General features: G+C 47.9%; 1 protein-coding gene across 3 annotated transcripts in view; it reads left to right on the plus strand.

Annotated features, from left to right (window-relative positions):
* HDAC4 (histone deacetylase 4) overlaps window positions 1–19,219 on the plus strand; it is a 178,880-nt gene that overhangs the window by 13,430 nt on the left and 146,231 nt on the right. For all 3 annotated transcript variants that reach the window (XM_074548851.1, XM_074548853.1, XM_074548854.1), the window contains exon 2: window positions 11,850–12,099. In XM_074548851.1, coding sequence (XP_074404952.1) covers window positions 12,078–12,099 — 22 coding nt within the window. In that variant the 5' untranslated portion in view covers window positions 11,850–12,077. The remainder of the gene's footprint in view (window positions 1–11,849; window positions 12,100–19,219) is intronic.

Below are 19,219 nucleotides of genomic sequence, written 5' to 3' on the forward strand. Positions count from 1 at the left end.
GACACAGGGAATGGCTCCCACTGCAGGAGGGCAGGAATGGATGCGAGATTGGGAATTAGGAATTGTCCCCTGGCAGGGTGGGGAGAGGCTGGAATGGAATTCCCAGAGCAGCTGTGGCTGCCCCTGGATCCCTGGAAATGTCCAAGGCCAGGTTGGGCACTGGGGCTTGGAGCAGCCTGGGATAGTGGGAGGTGGGATAGTGGGGTAGTGGAAGGTGTCCCTGCCCATGGCAAGAGTGGAATGGGATGACTTTAAGGTCCCTTCTAACCCAAACCCCAAGTTAGGGCTCTAAGGCTTCCCTGAGGACACAGAGTTGAAATCCCTTTCTGACTGGTGACTGGCAGCATTGTGAAACCCACCTTAAAAAGCGTCCATGGCAGGTGCTGTGTCAGTCCTTGAAATATGTCCAACCTTTTTATGGCTTTACAGACCAGTTTTCTTATTGGCAAGAACAATTCCAGTTTGCCTTGCTGTGTTCACATCCAACAGGCAAAATGGGCCATATAAAATGTAAATCCTAAGGTAAATGGAGCTCTTCCTTCACACTGAGTTAAAGAACCTGGAAAGTGATTTCCCAAAAGTTTGCTGGCCTTTGTCAAGGTAACCTGCAGGTACTTCTTTAAAAGGTTTTGCTCCTTTTTGGTTTTGATGGTGTCATAAAACAGAGAAATATATAATAAACAACCTGAAACCTCCTGGAGCTTGAGAGGTGCCAGTTGCTCCTTCCTTGCCTTTCTTGCTTGTCAGCTTTTAAGACTGCAATATTTGCCTGAAAATTGCAGTTTTCATTAAAGGGTGATGCTGGTCATGAGAAATGCAATCCTGTTCAGAGGGGTACAGCAGAGGAACTCACAGGTTTGTGGTGGCTTACTTGGTTTCCTGTCCTGGCTGTGGATGTGCCTGGAAAATGTTAATTGTGCTTTTAAACTGGAAATGGTGGAACCTCCGTGAATATAAAGCTAAATATTTATTTCAGCTTCCTGTGGGGATTCCTGCCCCTTCAGTTATCAGCAGTCTGGGACTTGGGAGTCTCAGCAGCTTTGGCAGAGGGGCCAGGACTGAGCAGAGTGCCCAGGACTGCCCTGCGAGCATCCCTGAGGAATGCTGTCAGTGGTTACAGGTTTTCCCAGCAAATAAAAGTAAATTATGTTGCACTTTAAAGGCAAAGTTGTGAATTCTTGCTTTGTTTGGTGCATTATCCTTCATGCTTGTATGTAAAATTTGGATTTAGGTAAAGATCCTTTGAGTAAGATACACAAGACGTTTTTATTGGCTGTAGGAAAACAGGCCCTTTAAAAGGCGAAATGGCAGAGTGGGGTTTGGATGAGATGGCCTTTCCAAGCCAAACCCTTCTGGGATTCCATGATCCCCTGCAGTTCATTGGGACTGGGGTCTGGTTCCTTGGGAAGGGGCAGTGTTTTGGTATCATCATTGTCATTCAGTGCCAATGATACCAAATAACACCAATAATAATGATACCCACTAATACCAATAACTCAGTGCCAGACAGGAGGGATAAAACATGCAGAGATGTAAACTTGGAGCCTGTGATGAGGTCCCAGAGCTTTTGTGGGTGAGGATGTGCTGTGCCCCATGAGCTGGGCACCAGGCAGGGTGGAGGGTGCCCACCTGAGCCCTGCCCACATTCCTGCACTGAGGGATGGGAAGCACAGCCTGGGAAGGGGGGGAAGCACAGAGTTATGGGATACAGGGGGACAGCAGTGACAGGGGATGTCCTCAAACAAAATAGTGTTTCTGGAGGTGGGCAGTGTTGGAGGAGTAACTGAGGCGGGAAGAATGTAATAAATACTGAGTTGAATTGGCTCTTCCAGAGAGAGTGACTGACTGGATGAAGGTCCATGAGCAGAGATGGAGAGGGGGTGTCTTGGTTTGGAAAGACAGGAGTCTGCTAAGGAAGGCAGGAGCCTCCCCTGAAATGGAGAATGTAAACCCTCCCCATTCCTCCCAATTGCTATAAATTTTAAATTAAGGTGCTCTCAGGCAAAAATATGGGAGCAGAAATAACAGTTCTTTAATAGGGAAGAAAAAATTAAAAAAGGATAAAATAAACAATGGAGTACACTAGAACAACACTGCCAGAGTCAGAACCCAGCCTGACACCCTGTGGGTCAGGGGGTTGGTGGCAGTCCCATTGGAAATGTGGCTGCAGCCCTCCTGCAGTGTCAGGGGTGGTTCTGTTGGAGCAGGGGGATCTGTAGAGAAGGATGGATTCTTCCTCTGAAGATGCAGTGGAAGGAGAGGCAGCTGCTGTTCCTCTGGGGAATCCCGTGGAGAAAGCCGTGCTGGTGTCTCACAAACCTCTGGATTATATCTGGGTAGCAATGCTTGGCTCCTCCCTCTGGGCTCACATCTCCCAATGGGATGTTCTAGTTCTTATCAGCCATGCAGGGACATTCAATAGTCTGTTATCAGCAGTGTCCCCTCCCAGGGAGGTGTGAATGTGGTCACTCAGAGAGAGAGATAAAGCAAACTGCCCACTTGGCAAAGGTAATCTGCCATACAGATGGGAATGGAAAACATCTTGCATGGAAATCTTCAACAGGGACCCACCCCTGGCTCCTGCTGGGGCCACCAGGTGATCCCAGGCAGCCTCTGGAGCAGGGGACAGTCCAGGGGAGCTCTGCATGGCACCATGAGGCTCCTGGCTGGTTTGGTGTGCTGGCAGAGGCCGTGCTGCAGATGAGGTCTGTGCCTGTGTCACTGTTTTACAGCAGAGGGCCGAATGTCCACTGCACGGTGATGCAACATGTTTGTGGAGACCTTGGGGCCGTGTTTCTTTCTTTCCCAGAGCATGGCAAAGGTCAGCACTGCCAAAGCCACGGGGGCAGTAGGTGGGAATGGCAGCCAGGTTAACACGGGGCACCGGAGAGCAGCACGAAGCTTCTGGATCCAAGTGGCCCTTCCAGAAAAGGACTTGAGGAAATGGAAATGTCTCACCAGACAAAAGAACTGCACAAGTTGTGTGGCAGGCTTGCTTGAGTGTTCAGGCCAAATTATTTTCTCTTGGTAATCAGATAGCATTCAATTTAAAAAAAAAAAAAGAGAGAGAGAGAGAACTAGGCTGACCTTAAACAATGTTTGTTCTTTAAAAAAAAGTCAATATTCTTTTTCCAAGTTAATGAAAGTAATTAACAGTGATTGATGACACATGTACTCAGCTATTTTATGCTGGGAGACCAGATGGGTTATGCACAGCTAGTGACCAGTAATTCTGATTCTTTGTCAGAAGGAACAAGAAGTTCAGATGTGGCTGGAACAGCTCAAGTATGTGAAGAGAAAAGGTAAATGTTTTTCTCTCTGCCTTTGCCTACCTGAGGAGCTGAAAAACAACCCCAGTAAAGAATTGCTTTCAACCAGTGAGGTGAGCTCCCTATCTGCTGGCCACACAGCCTCTTCCTGCCACTGCAAATGTTGTTGGGGGGGATTCTGGTTAAAAATAATGTGGAATTATGGAATTACAGAAGGGTTTGGGTCAGAAGGGACCTGAAAGACCATCTAGTTCCACCCCCCTGCCACAGGCAGGGCTGCCCTTCACTGGTTCAGGTTCCAACCTGGCCTGGAATATTCCATTTTTAATCACTTCTCAGTCAGGCATGTGAAAGGAGTTTGGATTTTTCTGCTCCTGAGTGTGTGTGCAGCGAGGGTGATCTGCAAGGCAGGGATGAAGAAACAGGATAAACTCCCAGTCTGCATTCACCTTCTGTCGAGCACTACTTCCAGCGATCTGATTTGGACTCCTTCAAATGTGGAAACAGTAGGATGAGGGAAAGACATGGAACTGGGAGAGAAGAGGGCCTCAGCAAAAGCCAAGGCAGGAGGTTTTTATAGGTGGCTGTGCCCAATTGGTGCTGCCTCCTGCGAGGCTCCGGTAGCAGCTGGAACAGGCTCCCGAGGCAGACTTTTATCCTTTCTCCCTCCCACGCGGATCCATCTGTGAGACTGCTTGTTCTTGCTGCTCTTGCTGAGAAACTGGATTGAGCTCAGAAGCATCCTGCTCCTTCAGACCCTCTGCCAGAGTCTCGCTAGTCAAGGAGGGCTCTGTATTCCTGCACATTCGCACAGTCCCAGGTTTCAAATGGGCGGTTCTGAATCTGCAGCTCGTCCTGCTCCACTCCGAAAAAATAATTTCCAAGCTGTTGGTCACTTTAAACTGGGGTGAACGCGAGGTGGTATTTCCAGATTTGCTCAGGATCTTTTGTTCAGAGTTTTGGGAGACGCTTGGGAGGGTTTAGGTTCACTCCTCATGCACTTGGTTGTTCCCAAAGTGGTTTTGCTCCTCTGTATGTTTGGGATACCTGCAGTGGTTTCAATATCAATTCTTGTCCAGGTCTAAAAACTGCTGGGAGAACTGCCCAGTGGTATTGCAGTGAAATCTGTGGAAGCAGAAATCCTGTGGATACTCCTGTGTGTTCCTAGCAAGGAAGGAGAAAGGGCACAAAACTTTGGTGGTTTTGGGTGTCCACCAGAAGATTTTTCTTTCTAGGCTGTGGAGGCACCTTTGGTTTTCAGAGCTCTAAGTGCTGGTCAGGGTGGTGATTTGCAAAAGTGTCTGTGCAAGGTACCACGAGGGATTTCCTCAGTTTGGTGAGGAAAATACTGCCAGGGCCATGCTCAATAATGTCAATTTTCTGTTAATTTAACATAGAAATGGGCACAGGGTGTTTTCACTTTCACTGAGATACCATGTTTTCAGTTTGGGCTGGTTCTCAGTGCTTGGACTTCCACCAGAGATCAGTCTGAGTGCCTGACTTTGAGACACAACTGAAAAGAGCTTGGGAAAAGCAGCTTTACTCAGGGAATCTGTGTGATTCCCTGGAAATCAGCTGTGGAGTGTTCCGTGACTATAAGAAGCAAAAGACTGGGAAACTGTTGGAAACATTTTCCTCGATTATTTTTGTAGACAGTTTCTGTTACATGTAATTAGATTAATTATTTCCACCTAGGTTTTCCACCCTTCCATAGCTGTGGATTAGTTCCATGTTAATAAAGCAGCTCATAATTAGTTAATAAGTTAATAGTGTGGCTGTTCATTTTGTTTCTGATGGTGACTTTAGTGCAGGTGTAGCACTGCTTATATTGCAGGGACTTGTTTGGGGAGTAGTGGCAGGATTGCTGGTGGAATAGTGGCAGGATTGCTTATAGAACAGTAGCAGCATTGCTGGTGGAATAATGGCAGGATTGCTCCCAGGGGCTGTCCAGGAAGGCACTGCAGCTCCTGGGTGAACTGGGGAAGTTGGTTAGTCCTGGAATTTGGCACACACACTAAAATTGACCATGTAGGACAAACATGCCCAGAGATGGGATCCCTGCTGGTGTCACCACACAGAACCTGTCAGGAGGCCGCAGTGTTTGGTGTGAGCAGCAGATTTTCCCCGTGTGTGTGAGCTGGAGAGTGGAAGTTCCAGGGAGAGGCAGAAGCACAGTGTTTGTTCAGCTCTGTGCTGTCATGTGAGAGCCTCTTGTGATGGCTGGCTGGGAAAAGCCAGCATTTGCTAAACAAATGCACTGGGGCTGATTCCTTGAAGTGTTCCTGAGCTGCTCTGGGTGTTTGAATCACCGTGCTGAGCTTTTGATCTCACATGCAGGCACCTCTGTGCTGCTGCTGCTGCAGGGAAACCATGTGTTTGGCCAGGATGGGATGTCCTGGGATGGCAGAGAGGGCTGGACTGGTCAGTCTGGATCCTCCTTGCCAGGGCATGTTTGTACCTGGTGTTCCCTTGGAGAGGAGCTCCTGGTAACAGCTCCTCTCGTTTGGGTTTCCTGTTTAAAAAATGTCATTTCCACAGCTCTAACTTCAGTGAAGGCTTCAGTGCTCCCACAGCTTGTGCTCCCTGTCCCCCTTCCCATGAGGATTCCTGAGCTTTGTGTCAACACTTCCACTTGCCAGTATTTCCCTTCACTTACTGGGTGCAGGTGTGGAAACTGGAAAGAATCTGATGTGTGATTTCAGTGCAATATAGGAAGTTTTACAGAGCAAAAATTACGCTTTGGGAGATGGGGCTGTCACGTCCGTGTGGGACAATGCAGGGCTGAGTTGGTTTGGTGACTGCAGGTTGGTGTTAAAATGAGATTTGAACACCAGATTTTAAGGGACATTTTGGGATTTTAAGGTTTTTTAAGGTCTTTAAAAGTTCCTCATTGCCACGTTCTCCAGCAGCCTCCAAGAGGATGTACTTTGGGAGGCCTTTCACAACAGGACATGCCCATGGTGACACTTCTTGTCTCGTGGGTGTCCTGGCCTCCTGCACTTGGTGTTTGTCCTCTTTCATAACAAATTTGTCCATTTGCTTTTAGAATTCAGGAAAACTTTTGATTTTTCCAGCACCTCAAGTCAGTTTCTCAGTGCAGCTAAGGAGGAGCAGGTAAATACAGAGAGCAACACTTCAAATTGTGCTTTTTCCAAATTGTGGACCCTTTCCTTCCTCCTGGGTCCACTCAGCTTCTCACCCAGCAAAAGCAGGGGAAAATGTTCTACCTCTGACAGAAATAGATGGAAAGCTGAATGATCAGTGATTTGTCTGTGTTAATCATGATTCTACATCACTGTGATATCTTTAAGTCACCTCTGTCTGGGCTGCAGGTTTATTATAATCTGCTTCACCTGCATGAGCAATTTGTACCACACCTCTGATGGTTTTTCTTGCCCTTTTGAAACTCTTACACTGCTACTTGGAAAAGGAAGGGGAATGTCCAGATCTGCACAAAATCCAAGTGGTTTTGGAAGAACCGGGCTAACACAGCAGCAAATTTGCTTCTTTATTTTTATTTTTCATTATTCCATGGTAATCCAGTTGCTCTTCTGACAGATTTTACAGTGTCACCTGCTTATTCTCACAGTGTATGTTTAGAGAGAAAACTGCTTAGAGACTCCAAACTCTTTGAGGACGGTGTCTGATGGTGTTTGAAGTTTGCAAATACATTTCCTGGAAGAGGTGGGAAAACAGCACTTGTGGGCAGTGCTTGTGCAAGCTGCTCTCCTGGGGCAGATGCAGTGCAGCTGTATTCTGCTGGGGAAGCAGGGGTTGAGAGGATGTTGTCTCAGGGTCCTGGGGACTGCTGCCACTCTTTTTGTCACCTTGCAAAGTGGTGGCTGGGAAATAGAGGTCCCTGGAGGAGAGGTGAGCTCAGGAGGCTGTTCCACACTGGCTCTGCTCTAAATGAAGCAGCCTGGCCTGGTGGAAGGTGTCCCTGCCCATGCCAGGGGTTGGGAGTGAGCTGGGCTTGGAGGTCCCTTCCAGCCCAAGCTGTTCCATCACCCTGTAAAAAGACACAGCAAATCTCCCTGTGGTCACAGTGAATTGTTTCCAGGCACTTCTGAGCCTCTTCCTTCCCTGCTCTTTCCGTGTGTGGATCCTGCGTGGCAGTATTTTATACACAAACCCTGAGAAGCCAAGGCAGCTTTCCCCTGCTCTGGTTAAAGTGCAGGATCTGTTGTCAAAGGAGAGCTTGAATCGATCCAGCTCTGAGAGAGGCTGTGCCTCCCTTCAGCTCGGTGTGTTTGTGTAAACCCAGGGCTGTTTGCCTCTAAACCCAGCTAGGAAGGTAATTCTGGGGGAAAAAATAACAATCTCGTTGGAATTGATCTGTGCCAGGCAGGAGGATCGACGGTGACGCCTTTTTGAAGGGAGTGGGGGTGGTGGTGCTTCCATGGGTGTACCACCCATGGTGGTGCTTCCATGGGTGCAGCACCCATGGTGGTGGGTGTGGAGCTTTTGCAGAGCAAAGCCCAGGGTGCTGGGTGCTGCTGGAGCAGAGGCAGGATGTGGAATGCCTTTGTTCCACCGAGGGATGCTGGCAGCAGTGCTGCTGTGTCAGAGAGAGCAGGGCACCAGAGCTCCTGGTCCCCAGTAACCCGGCTGACTCAGCCTGCAAGCACAGCCCCAGGCCAAGATTCTTATCAGGGCTGGAGAGCAGTGAAAACTCTGAAAAATGGAGCTCTGTAAATAAAGTCCTGTGTGGCTGTCATTAGTGGTTGCTGCACATCTGGACTTGTGATGGCACAGAGGCACATCTGGAAGGGGCTGGGAGGAGGAAGGTGAATGTTCATGCTGCCACAGCATCACAGAACCATAAGGGCTTGGAAGGGACCTTAGAGATCACCTTGTTCCCTGCACCTTCCACTATCCCAGGCTGCTCCAGCCAGGTATTGAACAATGCCAGGGATGCATCCACAAGCTCTCTGGGCAACCTGTGCCAGTGTCTCACCACCCTCATAGTAAAACATTCTTTCAAATACCTAAACTCCCACTCTTTCCAGTGTGAACCCATTATTCTGTGTCCCCTCACTGCAGTTCCTGGTGCAGAGTCTCTCTTCAGCTTCCTCAGAGCCCCTTCAGATGATGGAATGTTGCTCTGAGGTAACCAACCACGCAACCTTCTCTTCTTCAGGCTGGACAGCCCCAGCCTTCTCTGTAGGGGAGCTGCTCCAGGCCTCCTATCAACAAATCAGTCTTGGGGCAGAACTGTAAAAAAAATAAAAGAAAAAAGCTTTCTGTTGGGGTAAGAGAAAATCTGGAATTACTTTAAGCCCAGGAAAGACGCCTTGCCAGGCTTGGTGGTTTGCTGAGGCTCCCAAGCAGGGAGAAATGAGGTGCTTTGCCCCTCAGTCTGTCCTGCAGGAACAGAGGCTCCTTTGGGGCTGTGACAAGGAGGTGACAGCACTCTCAGACCGTGGCCACCCTCTGCTCCAGGGATGTTATGATGGTACAGGGGCTGATGCTCCAGCCCCCGTGGTTTTAGGGAGCCTGTGCTCCCAGGTGTGCCCTGCTAGAAGCACGCTGAAACAAACAGGCATTAAATGGCTCCTTGTGCTCCTGTTGCTGAGATTTTTAAAAATCCAGCAGTGACCAGACTCTGAAAATTCTCCTGCAAGGCAGGAAGCTTGATGATGCCAGTGCTGATTAAGTGCTGTTTGCCAAACCAGTTCTGCTGGGCACTTCCTGCGGTGCCACCCCTGCCCTGTCCGTGGCCGCTCTCCCGAGCCCTTCCTTTGCTCAGTGCCCAGGGATGTGCCAGCCCTGGCACTGTCCCTGTGGCCCTGCTTGCTGTCTGCCAGGCAGTTCCCGTGGCCAGCAGGTGATCCTGGGGCTCATGGCACACTCTGCCTGGCTGTGCCCATCTCCGCTGCTGCCGGAGCCTGAGGCGCACCCCAAAAATCCAGCTCAGAACCTTTTGGTGCACCCCAAAATGCAGCAGGGAGCTTTGCTGTGGCCCAGGGGTGCCTCCTGTGTGCGGGGTGGCAGTGGCAGATGGCTCCGAGCCAGTCCCTGCCCGTGCTTCTGGAACGATGCTCGGCGTGGACTCGCTGTTCCTCGGGACAGAGGTGATCGCCCTTGTCCTGGCAGGCACTGGAGCACAAGTTAAACAAACTCGGGTTTGTTTTTCTTTTTAATCTTATTTTTTTTTTCCCTAAGCGAGATAATTTGCTTGGAAAAGCCTCTAGACCTCCCGATACCCGAGGCACAGGGAGAGACAGAAGTTTCACTCCTTTTAATTTAAGGGTGTTTTCCTTGAGATGGTGGCAAAAGGACAAATTTACAGAATTTTTGCAGGTGGAGGCCTGACTTTGGTCTGCATGGAGATCAGTGCAAGGGCTACCTGAAAATTAAACTTTTGGGGCAGGTAATTTAAGACAGGACTGCTGTGTCTTGGAGGGAATTATGGAATCACAGAGTGTTTGGAAGGGACCTTAAAACCCATCTCATTGCACCCCCTGCCATGGGCAGGGACACCTCCCACTGTCCCAGGCTGATCCAAGCCCCTGGCCTGGAACTCTTCCAGGGATGGGGCAGAAGTAGGAATGGATTAAACTGATGATGCTGTAGAATGGTTTTGGTGCTATTCATTCAGTCCAGTTTCTTTGGGAAACTTTCACTGTTCATTCTTGTGCTGGGAAAATGAGGACAGGGAGATCTGGTAACTCCACTCCAAATCCTTCGTGTCTACAGCTGAGATGGCTTATGCTCCAACAGTACCTGCTGGTTTTAATGAAAATAAATTATGTTAGTATCTTGCTAATGCCTGGTCTAAGCTGACCCAGCTCTGTTTAACAGGATGTGCTGATTAATGGGACTGGAACATCTTGAACATTGGGGATGGCAGAGACCTGCAGGGATTGGAAATGACATTTAAGTGATTTTCTCTCGGGTTTGACGCGTAACATGGAACGCGTTCCAGGTCTCTAAGAATGCAAGATGGGCAGAGAGGAACTTGGAGAGTGGTGGTGCTGAGACACTTGGGCTGCAGAGAAACAGCCAATTAAAGGGGGTTTTTAATGAAGCACAGCAAGGAAGGCACTGTGTTCAGCAGGCATTTTCCTGCACATCAGGGAAGTAACTTCAGAAAGCCCATCCTGAGCCACTATGTCGAAGCTGAAAGTCTCAGACCTGGTTTTGCTTCTTGGAAAGGAACTCTCAGATGTGAGCGTGCTAGGAGCTTTTCCAGGAACAGCCAGCAGTGCCTGGAATGCCGTGGCACGGTGGCCAGAGGGTCCTTGTGCAAGGCAGCAGCAGTCCCCATGGCAGCTCCCATGGCAGCGCCCCACCCAGCAGTGCTGCAGGGCACCACTCCTTGGCAGCTGCTGCCAGAGCAGTTTGGGGTGAGCAGAGTCAGCTGGATGTGTGGGGAAGGGCTGGAGCTGGCTGCTGCCAGCAGGGTGACCTCACCCCAGCGCTGGGAGATGCCTGGCCGGGCAGGAGGAGCTCCCCTGGGTACCCAGGAGGGCTGGGCTGCTGGTTTTGGGGTGTTCTGTGGTGTAAAGAAGGGAAGTCACCTGTGGCAGGGGGATGCTCTGCATGGAGGGCACAGCTGGGTTCAGTCTGTTTGCTGGGAGGTCGTGCAGTGGCACAGCACAGTCCCTGGGACAGCCTGTCTGTAAAACGGGGATGCTCAGGAACCCCAGAATGGTTTGGGTGAAAGGAACCTCAAAGCCTGTCCCATTCCACCCCTGCCATGCGCAGGGACACCTCCCAGTATCCCTGGTTTCTCCAAGGCCGGTGCAACCAAGCTGGCCTTGGGCACTAGCAGGGATGGGGAATGCTGGATGTCACTTGGTGTAGTGCCAAAACCCCCCTGACTCCCCCCAAAACTGAACTTGAGCAAGTTCTGTTGGTGTAAGGGTTGGTTAGGTCAGCATGGGCCTCAGGAGAGTTTTCTTCAAACCAGGACATCTCCTGCTTCTGTATTTCCATATTTTGGGGGCTGGCGCCAGGGGTTGCTGACCCTGTGGGTGATTTCCCCTCTGTTCTCTCTCCCTCCCTCTGCTACACAGCTTCCAAATAATTGGGAATGGTGGATTTTTCCCCCCCCCGGGGCAGTATGGAGCTGCTTCTTAGTAATCTGCTGGAGGCTTGGCTAGAGTGGGAGTGGAATTGATTGTGTGGGTTTTTTTTCCTTCCTGCTCCAAGACCACTTCTTGGCACTGAGGAATTTTTCTTTAGACTTCTTTGGGGAACAGATGCGTGAAGTACAGTTACCACTCATACATATGGCTTTTAAAATATGGAAGCTGTTGGACTGAAGTGGCTTCATATGGTGCTGTTGGAGGATGAGAATTAACATGGAATTTTGGGTTTCTGAGACGTGAATGTGTCGTTGGAAAGTTGTTTAATTGTTTTTTTTTGCAAAAATAATGTTAAGTATTAATTTGCATCTTTATGGTTATTAATCAAAGTAACGTTTACAACTCTGAAAATGACTCTCTCTGCAGCCCTTAATGCCTAAAATAGCATTGTAGTTTAATCTCAGGGATAAATAGGTTATATAATGTACAATTTAAATGGCTGTTAATCTTCATTTGCTAACGCAGACATCTTTTTCTTTAATTGCAGGTTCCCATTTTAAAAGCTATTGGAAGACACTCTGCCACCCTCTTGGATTACTTCCCATACGACTCAGCATGTCACTGTGCCCTGGATTTTACAAGGTGGCCATGATTTAATCCCCACTTCCCACTCCTATGTATTGGTGAAGCACTGGAGCTCTTTTGAGCTGCTGTTACTCCCGTGGCAGCTGATCTGTCTGCAATCCCTTCTCCCAAGGACTAGACATTGCCAGCAATGAGCTCCCAAAGCCATCCAGGTAAGGGCAAGGCCACTTGGAGTCCCAGCAGCGACCCCAAAACACAGTTTGGTGCATGAACACACCTTTTAATTGTGCTGGAATGCTCATCCAGGCCCTCTCCCTCCCTCTCCTGCTCCCTCTGATACCTGGTGCAAAGTGCTGTTGGTGTTACCAAGAGTTATAAGGGAAGTTTTACTGTTTCAGAGTTCTGATTGTTGTAAAATTTGGGTTTCTAATGGTTGCATCAGTGAAAATAGGTGTTTTCTGAGTCGTTAACCAGATACTTAATTTGTTAAATCCCTGCTGATGAGCCCTAATGATATAGAGTGTACTTCCAAGGAATGGGCATGGTTCTGCTGCTGCCTTTATTGATATTTAAGAAACCTGTTGGACTTTTTAACAGGAAGGAATAGTTTTGCTGGAACAAAAGTCAATTGATCCACCTCAGTGCTGTCTGGGGGATTATCCCTAATGTGTCTTGTAAATTGAGGCATGATTCATCACTACCAAATTGTGCATTTCTGTCTGTGAGGAGGATCTGTAGCTGCTCAGTTACCTGCTTTCCAGCTTAAAGGTGCCTCACACATTTGTTTTTGGGGAGTCTGGGGCAACTTTTGTGTTAGTTAGAGCTTTGTGAGAGGAATTTTAATTGTGCTTGGGCTGTTTCAGTTTATGGTACAGAACTGGCTGCTGGGAAGCAAATAATCCAACAACAACAAGGCACGTGGAAGGACTTATTTCACTCTGCCTCTGAGAGATTACTCTGTGACTTCAGTTTAATCAGGTTGAGGTTAACAATTAAGGCTGAAGTGCTAAAAGCCACAGAACAGCCCCAAAGATTTAAGGGGGAAGAAATCCTGCAAAAAATAGGGGTGCTGGAGTCTCCATGCAGCAGGGGGAGATCTGACCTTCTCCTCCCAACTGAAATGAGTTTATGAGTCTCTAAAATCATCAGAATGATCAAAAAGACAAAAACAAACCTGGCCTCTGCTTCCATATTATAGCAGTGTTAGATGATGAAATGTGTTGGTACTCTGAGGAGTTGAGAAATGTGTGTTTGTATGAATGCAGGTGTTTGCTGGAGACACGAATGCAGAGTGATGTTTTTTCAGGAGCTCTGTTCTTCAGATAACAGATAATTGCTGTTTGAGTGTTTCCATGAGTCAGGAGTGAGGCTGGGCAGCTGTGGCTGCCTGCTTTGCTCTCCTTGTGGTGGTGGGACACCTTAAACACCCACCTGCAGGGCAAACCCAGCCATGGGTGTTCCTTGGCTCCTCAAGGAGCTGCTCTCCCGAGCTTTGGGAGGTGCTCATGTTCTTTCTGGTTGGGCTATTGCCAGTGGAAGCCTGGTCCTGGTTTGCCTTGCTTCCTTCCATAATTCATCACTGAACACTTGTTTCTCATGCCTCTTTCTGCTGCTTTGGCTCAGCGTTCCTGTAGATCCAAAAATCAGCTCGAGCTTTGTTTTTCTAAGGACCCTTTCTGGAATGGTGCTGAGAAGGGTGGTCTGATCAAAAGCCAAATCAAAGGCAGGATGCTGCTGGATACCCACCTTGTGCCCTTCCTGGGTGCTGGGTTTTTATTTTGGTTGTACTTCCAAGGGTTGGGTTGGAATTCTGCAGTGTTTTCTGGTGGCTTTTCACCCCTGGTGTTCTTGCTGCTCGTTTCTCTTTCAAGAGTCAGTTGTATAATAAGAGCAGAAATATTTCTCAAGCCTTGCCAAAGATGACATCTGGACTTCTCATGTCAGTTATCATAGCCCTGTTGATTATACAGCTACAGGTAATTATTTCTAATGATGGGCATTGTTTAAGGGAAGGCTCTGGCTTAACTCAAGAGCCCATTAAGCCTTGCTTCAGTGGGTTCAAGCTTTCTTCTCTAATCTTCTCCAAGGCCAGCACTAATGGGATGTTTTAGGAGCTGTGCCATGAAATTGTTGCGGCATAGATGAATGGAAGTGGTTTGGGTTGGGTGTTTTTTTTCTGTGCTTTTTTTTTTTTTATTTTTTCATTTCACTCTGCAAAGCTTTTGTGAGAAGTGTTGGGCACTGAGAGCTTCTCACAGAACGAGGTGGAAAAATACGGAGAAGATTTCAGCTGGCTGAGAAATTGTGACTCTTTCCCCCACCACTGCCTCTTCTTTTGTTGTGTTTTGGGCTGAGATTCTGTAGGGAATAAGAAATAGCTTTTGGAGAAGAAGAAGAATACCCAGGTGGGAGAAAACTTCCTGGGAGGCATCACGTGGCCTTTGGCTTTTGGCAGAGGAGTCGCCGCCTCTTCCAGCGCTGGAACAAAGCTGGAAAAAAAAGACGCTGGGATTGTGCTGCGAAGGCTCAAGTTGCTGCGAAGTCTAATTAAGACAATTAGGCTAATTAAGATAACATTTAGGATTATGACAAAGCTTGGGGGGGCAGGGGAAAGCATGTTTAGTTTCACTCCTTAACCTGTTCGCGTTGGCCACAATTTAGGCTTGCCTTACATAACCCGTGGTGCTCACCTTACCCAGGCTGACTGGGTTGGGAGTAGGTGTGGGGTGTTTTTATAGGGTTTTTTAAATGTTTTAGGGTTTTTCCCCCTTCTCTTATTTACCTTAAATGATTCCTTGCAGTTGCCTTCTACCTCCCCCCTTAATTTTCAGTGGCTTGAGTTTCACTATCGTTCTCTTCTTTAATCAGTAAAGATTGTTCTGCTGATACTAGTTATACATAAAGATTAGTTTTAAAAAACCAAAACACTTAAAGTTAATCACTCAACTGATTTGTATTTGTTTAAAGTTCACTTTCCTTTGTAAAAGCTGAAAATCTCCATGTTCAATGAAGCATTTTGTTTATGAAATGTTATCCTGCAGGAATTAACCAGTCTGAATGCAAATGCTCCATCCTTTTTTCAGAGCCACTCTTGCAGAGATGCAAATTTCAGCTACATTTTGCAGCGCTGAATGTTTGATAATTAGGAATATTGAAGTTTTGAGAATGAGCTGCCTGGCTGATAGGGCGCAATCTGCAGCAGGGATCATTAGGGCTGAGAGGAGCTCCCTGAGGAAGCAGAGAGCTCCGGGATCACACGGCACCGGGAGAACGAGTTGGGGAGTCACGTACTGCGATTTGCTGGGCTGATAAGGACTTCTGCACGGGCCTTTATCTGCAGCCAGCCACTCTGCTGCCCTGCTCCACAGCTCAGCGAGGCATGGAAAGCCATTTCATGCAGCACACACACACACAAGAGCTCTCCCCATGAGCGTCTCCCAGCGTTTTGCACGGCGCGATAAATATTTGATGCGTTCTCTTTTTAAAGATTAAGAAGTTTCTGTGGAGATGCATTTCAAGGCGGCTTTAAATGACACTGACCTACTTTCTGGCAGCAATGAGGCTGTTCTGGGGAAGTTATCTGGGGGCAAGAGCATCATTTCAAATAAACATAGGGACTGTGGGGGTGAGCTCCAGCCCTCCTGTAGCAGGGCTGGGCTGTGGTGGGTACTTGTAAGAACACCTGGACATGGTGTGTGATGGAGCCATGGAATGGTTTGGGTGGGAAGGGGCTGTGAAGAAGCCCACTCCATCCATGGGCAGGGACACCTTCCACTATCCCAGGTTGCTCCAAGCCCCCTCCAGCCTGGCCTTGGACACTTCCAGAGAGCCCTGCTTCCCCTTACCAGGTGCTCTGGTTTCACTGGATTATTGTGGACTGGGAATTCAGAGGCTGTTCTCCTGAGCAGCCTGGTCCCCCAGTTTTGGGGGGGACTTTGGGGTTGGCTGTGGGGTAAACTCAGCAACAAGCTCTGGTTAGAACAGCTGGAAACTCCAGCAGATGGAACTGGCCATGTCTGCATTCACTTTTCTTTCTCCAGCCCACTACAGAACACCTTTTCCACGTTCTTTCCTGTTCTTACCCACGTGGGAGCTGAGCCTGTCCTGGATTTCCTCTAGGAACGGTGTCATTTTGAGGTCCTTGAAAGTTTTAAGTCTGCTCCCACTAAACCTGTGAAGTTTTCACTTTCTGGAGCTTCAAATAGTTGGGACTTTATGTGCAAGGGTTTGATTGTACCCTCAAAAGAGAAGAATAGTTTTGTGCTTCAACTTGGGGTTCAAGCTGAAGTTCCTGCTAGGTCAGTGTCCCTGCCAAGTACATTCCTCTCATTTCTGCTTTTTCTTTAAATGCAGTTCTTGCACTTAGGAATTCTTTAAAAGCCTGTTTCTAAAGTAAGTTTTTTAGCCTGTGATGTTTCCTGCAGTGCAAAGATGAGAAGCAGGTACTTGTGATGAGAGGCTGAGAACTCTGGATTATTTTGAATGAAGTACAGGGTAGGGGAAGGATATAAGAAAGGTTGTACTTTTAAAGTCGGGTGATTCTGTAATAATGTTTGAGATGGTCCTTGGGATCTTGTGTCCCACTTGGAAAGGAGACAGACCTTTTCCTATGAGGTTACTGCATTTTTGTTACTCACTTTTGGTCAAGCCCAGTTTGCCCTGTGTCTCGTACTTCCCAAATTCAATCTGCTACCAGAAGAGTGGATAAACAATTGCAATGACATTTCTTCTTTCAGTGTAGTGTTTAGTGTATCTTTTTCATCCCCTGACATCTGCAGAAGCTGCCTTTACAGTCAGAGGATAGCTGGGAGTGAGTGAATGTGGAGTAGCAGGTGCCTGACTGGAGAATGAACAATTGTGGAATTGGTGATTCTCCCATCTTTCAGTAAAGCTTTGCCAGTCCCTTTCTCCTCATAGCTTGCCATGTACCAGGAATTCCCCCCCTCCCCACTTTTATTTCTTTATTTCATTATTTCTGTTTAGGCCATTAAGCAGGGAAAGCCTTAACACCTGCACTGTTTGAGCTGTCAGGTGGAGTGGTCAAACCACTGAGAAATGGGGCACACAATTTATTCTTCTGCTAAGAAAACTAAAATTAATCCATCAGCAGGTCTTTTAAAGGTTTTGTTTCCATAACCAAAATCAAAAGTAGTGTTGTTTCATCAGTTACTGGAAAAATCTAAAGATGCAGTGCCCTGCCTTGCTTTGAGGTGCTCAGTTCCCCCTGGGGATTGCTGTCACCCTTTGGCTTGGTGGACTCATTTGCTCAGGTGTGGGGAGCAGGTTTTTAGCCTGTCAGAAGGATGAGGCTGATATTAAACTTCATACCTATTTAAAAGTGATTTCCATGTGGGAGCAACCCCAGGTGGGCTTTTCTGAGACCCTCCTGTCTCAGCTGGAAGCCACCCCTGGTTTCAGCAGTGCTTGTGGGAGTTCCCAGGAGCTCCTGAGTGTGTGTTTGGGGTTCAGTGGGGCACTGCTGGTCCTGCTTTGAACCCTGGCAGCACAGGCTTTGCCAGGGAATCTGCAGCCAGACTTAATCTTCTCCGTGTTTGTAGCTGCCCTGCTCCACTTTGATGTTGCAAGAAATGTTTTGGAAGCTTGAGTTGCCAAGAGTGAGGAGGTTCTGCCAGGATGGCTGGGCAGGGTCAGCGCGGGGAGACAGGAGCCTGACCACAGCTACCTGTGGATACCTGGGGATGGGGAAAAGGCAGGCAGGATAGTGACAACAGCCATTAAATACACCCTCTCAGCTTCTCTCTTGTGTGATGTGGATTTTTAGAGGGGCTGATGGAGTGAATTTTGTTTTATTTGTTGTTTTGTTGTTTCTTGGGGTTTCTTTTCTGTCATTTTGGTTTTACCAAGGGCTGAACAATCCCAGCACTGAAAAACAACTTCTTTTGCTGACTTACTGTGATGGTGTTCACAGGGGTTCTTGGGTGAGGGAAGAGACGAGGATCTGACTCCATGTTTCAGAAGGCTGATTTATTATTTTATGATAATATTGCATTAAAACTATACTAAAAGAATAGAAGAAAGCATTTCATCAGAAGCCTAACTAAGAATAGGAAAGAAGGAATGATAACAAAGGTTTGTGGCTCAGCTCTGCCTGAGCTAGCTGGGCTGTGATTGGCCATTAATTACAAATATCTAACATGAGCTAATCAAAGATTTACCTGTTGCATTCCACAGCAGCAGACAATCAATGTTTACATTTTGTTCCTGAGGCTTCTCAGCTTCTCAGGAGGAAAGATCCTAAGGAAAGGATTTTCCATAAAAGCTGTCTGTGACAGACTTCTCTGTGAACAGAGCAGAAGCAGAGTGCCTCTCCTCTGCAGATTTCTCCAGCAATGCAGAGCTGCTTGCAGTGGAGGGGATTGATGGAAACCCCGTGCTCTGTGCGAGGGCTGGGATCAGCAGCACGTCAGAGAAATCACAGCTGAATTCAAAGAAATCACTTGTTGTTTTTTTGTTTAAAAAAAAAAAAAAATCAATCCTGACCCTTTTGCTATTCTGGAAGCCCTTGTGCTGCCAAACCACATAAATAGCTTTATGGGGCAAATGGTGATGGGAGCCGTGAGCTGCCAGCCTTGGCCTCAGGTGCCTGTTTTGTGCTCCTGTGATCCCACTGGGATCAAACCACGGAGCGAGGGGCTGGGGGCTCTGCGTGCCCCCGTGGGCTGTGCTGTGGATGCTGAGTTTCCCTGGCAGTGCTGCTGTCCCTGAACTCCCGTGTGGTGACTCTTGTTGTCACCCGGGGTCGATGGCCCCGGATCAATGCGGGGCTCGGCAAACGGGAGCGGCCGGAGATGGGAATCGCGGCTGCGGCTGGGAGATGTGCTCGCAGATCTGAGGAGGGCAGCTGGATTCTTTGTCTGCTGCTGGAAAGGTGGTTTAGGCAGCTCTGATCAATTGACAGTTCTTCAGGCGGGAAACCCTTAAAGCCTGGTGGTGATGTTAAAATAATCCATTGAGAATTGTATTTTGCTCTTCTGTTTCGGCATTCAAAACTTGCACTTTCTACTCAAGTGAGGCTTAACCCTCTCTGTTAACTGTGACCTTTATTTTATGCTGCCTATAAAGAGAAACAGTTTTAAACGTTTTTTTTTTCACTCCTGATCTAGAAAATGCATGAGCTGCTCCTGTGGGAAGACATAAAAGCCTGAACTAGACCAACCCTCTCTTTTCTGGTCATAAAATCATCCAAAACAGTAAAAAAGATCATACACAAAACTCCACAAGTCCATCCAAGTACTGAATCCTTGACGTCTGTCGCTTCAGGAAAAATCTCTGCAACTTCCCAGAACTTGCTTTATTCTAACTAAGGTGCCA

This window comes from Zonotrichia albicollis, chromosome 10, assembly GCF_047830755.1.
Source record: "Zonotrichia albicollis isolate bZonAlb1 chromosome 10, bZonAlb1.hap1, whole genome shotgun sequence".
NCBI lineage: Eukaryota > Metazoa > Chordata > Aves > Passeriformes > Passerellidae > Zonotrichia > Zonotrichia albicollis.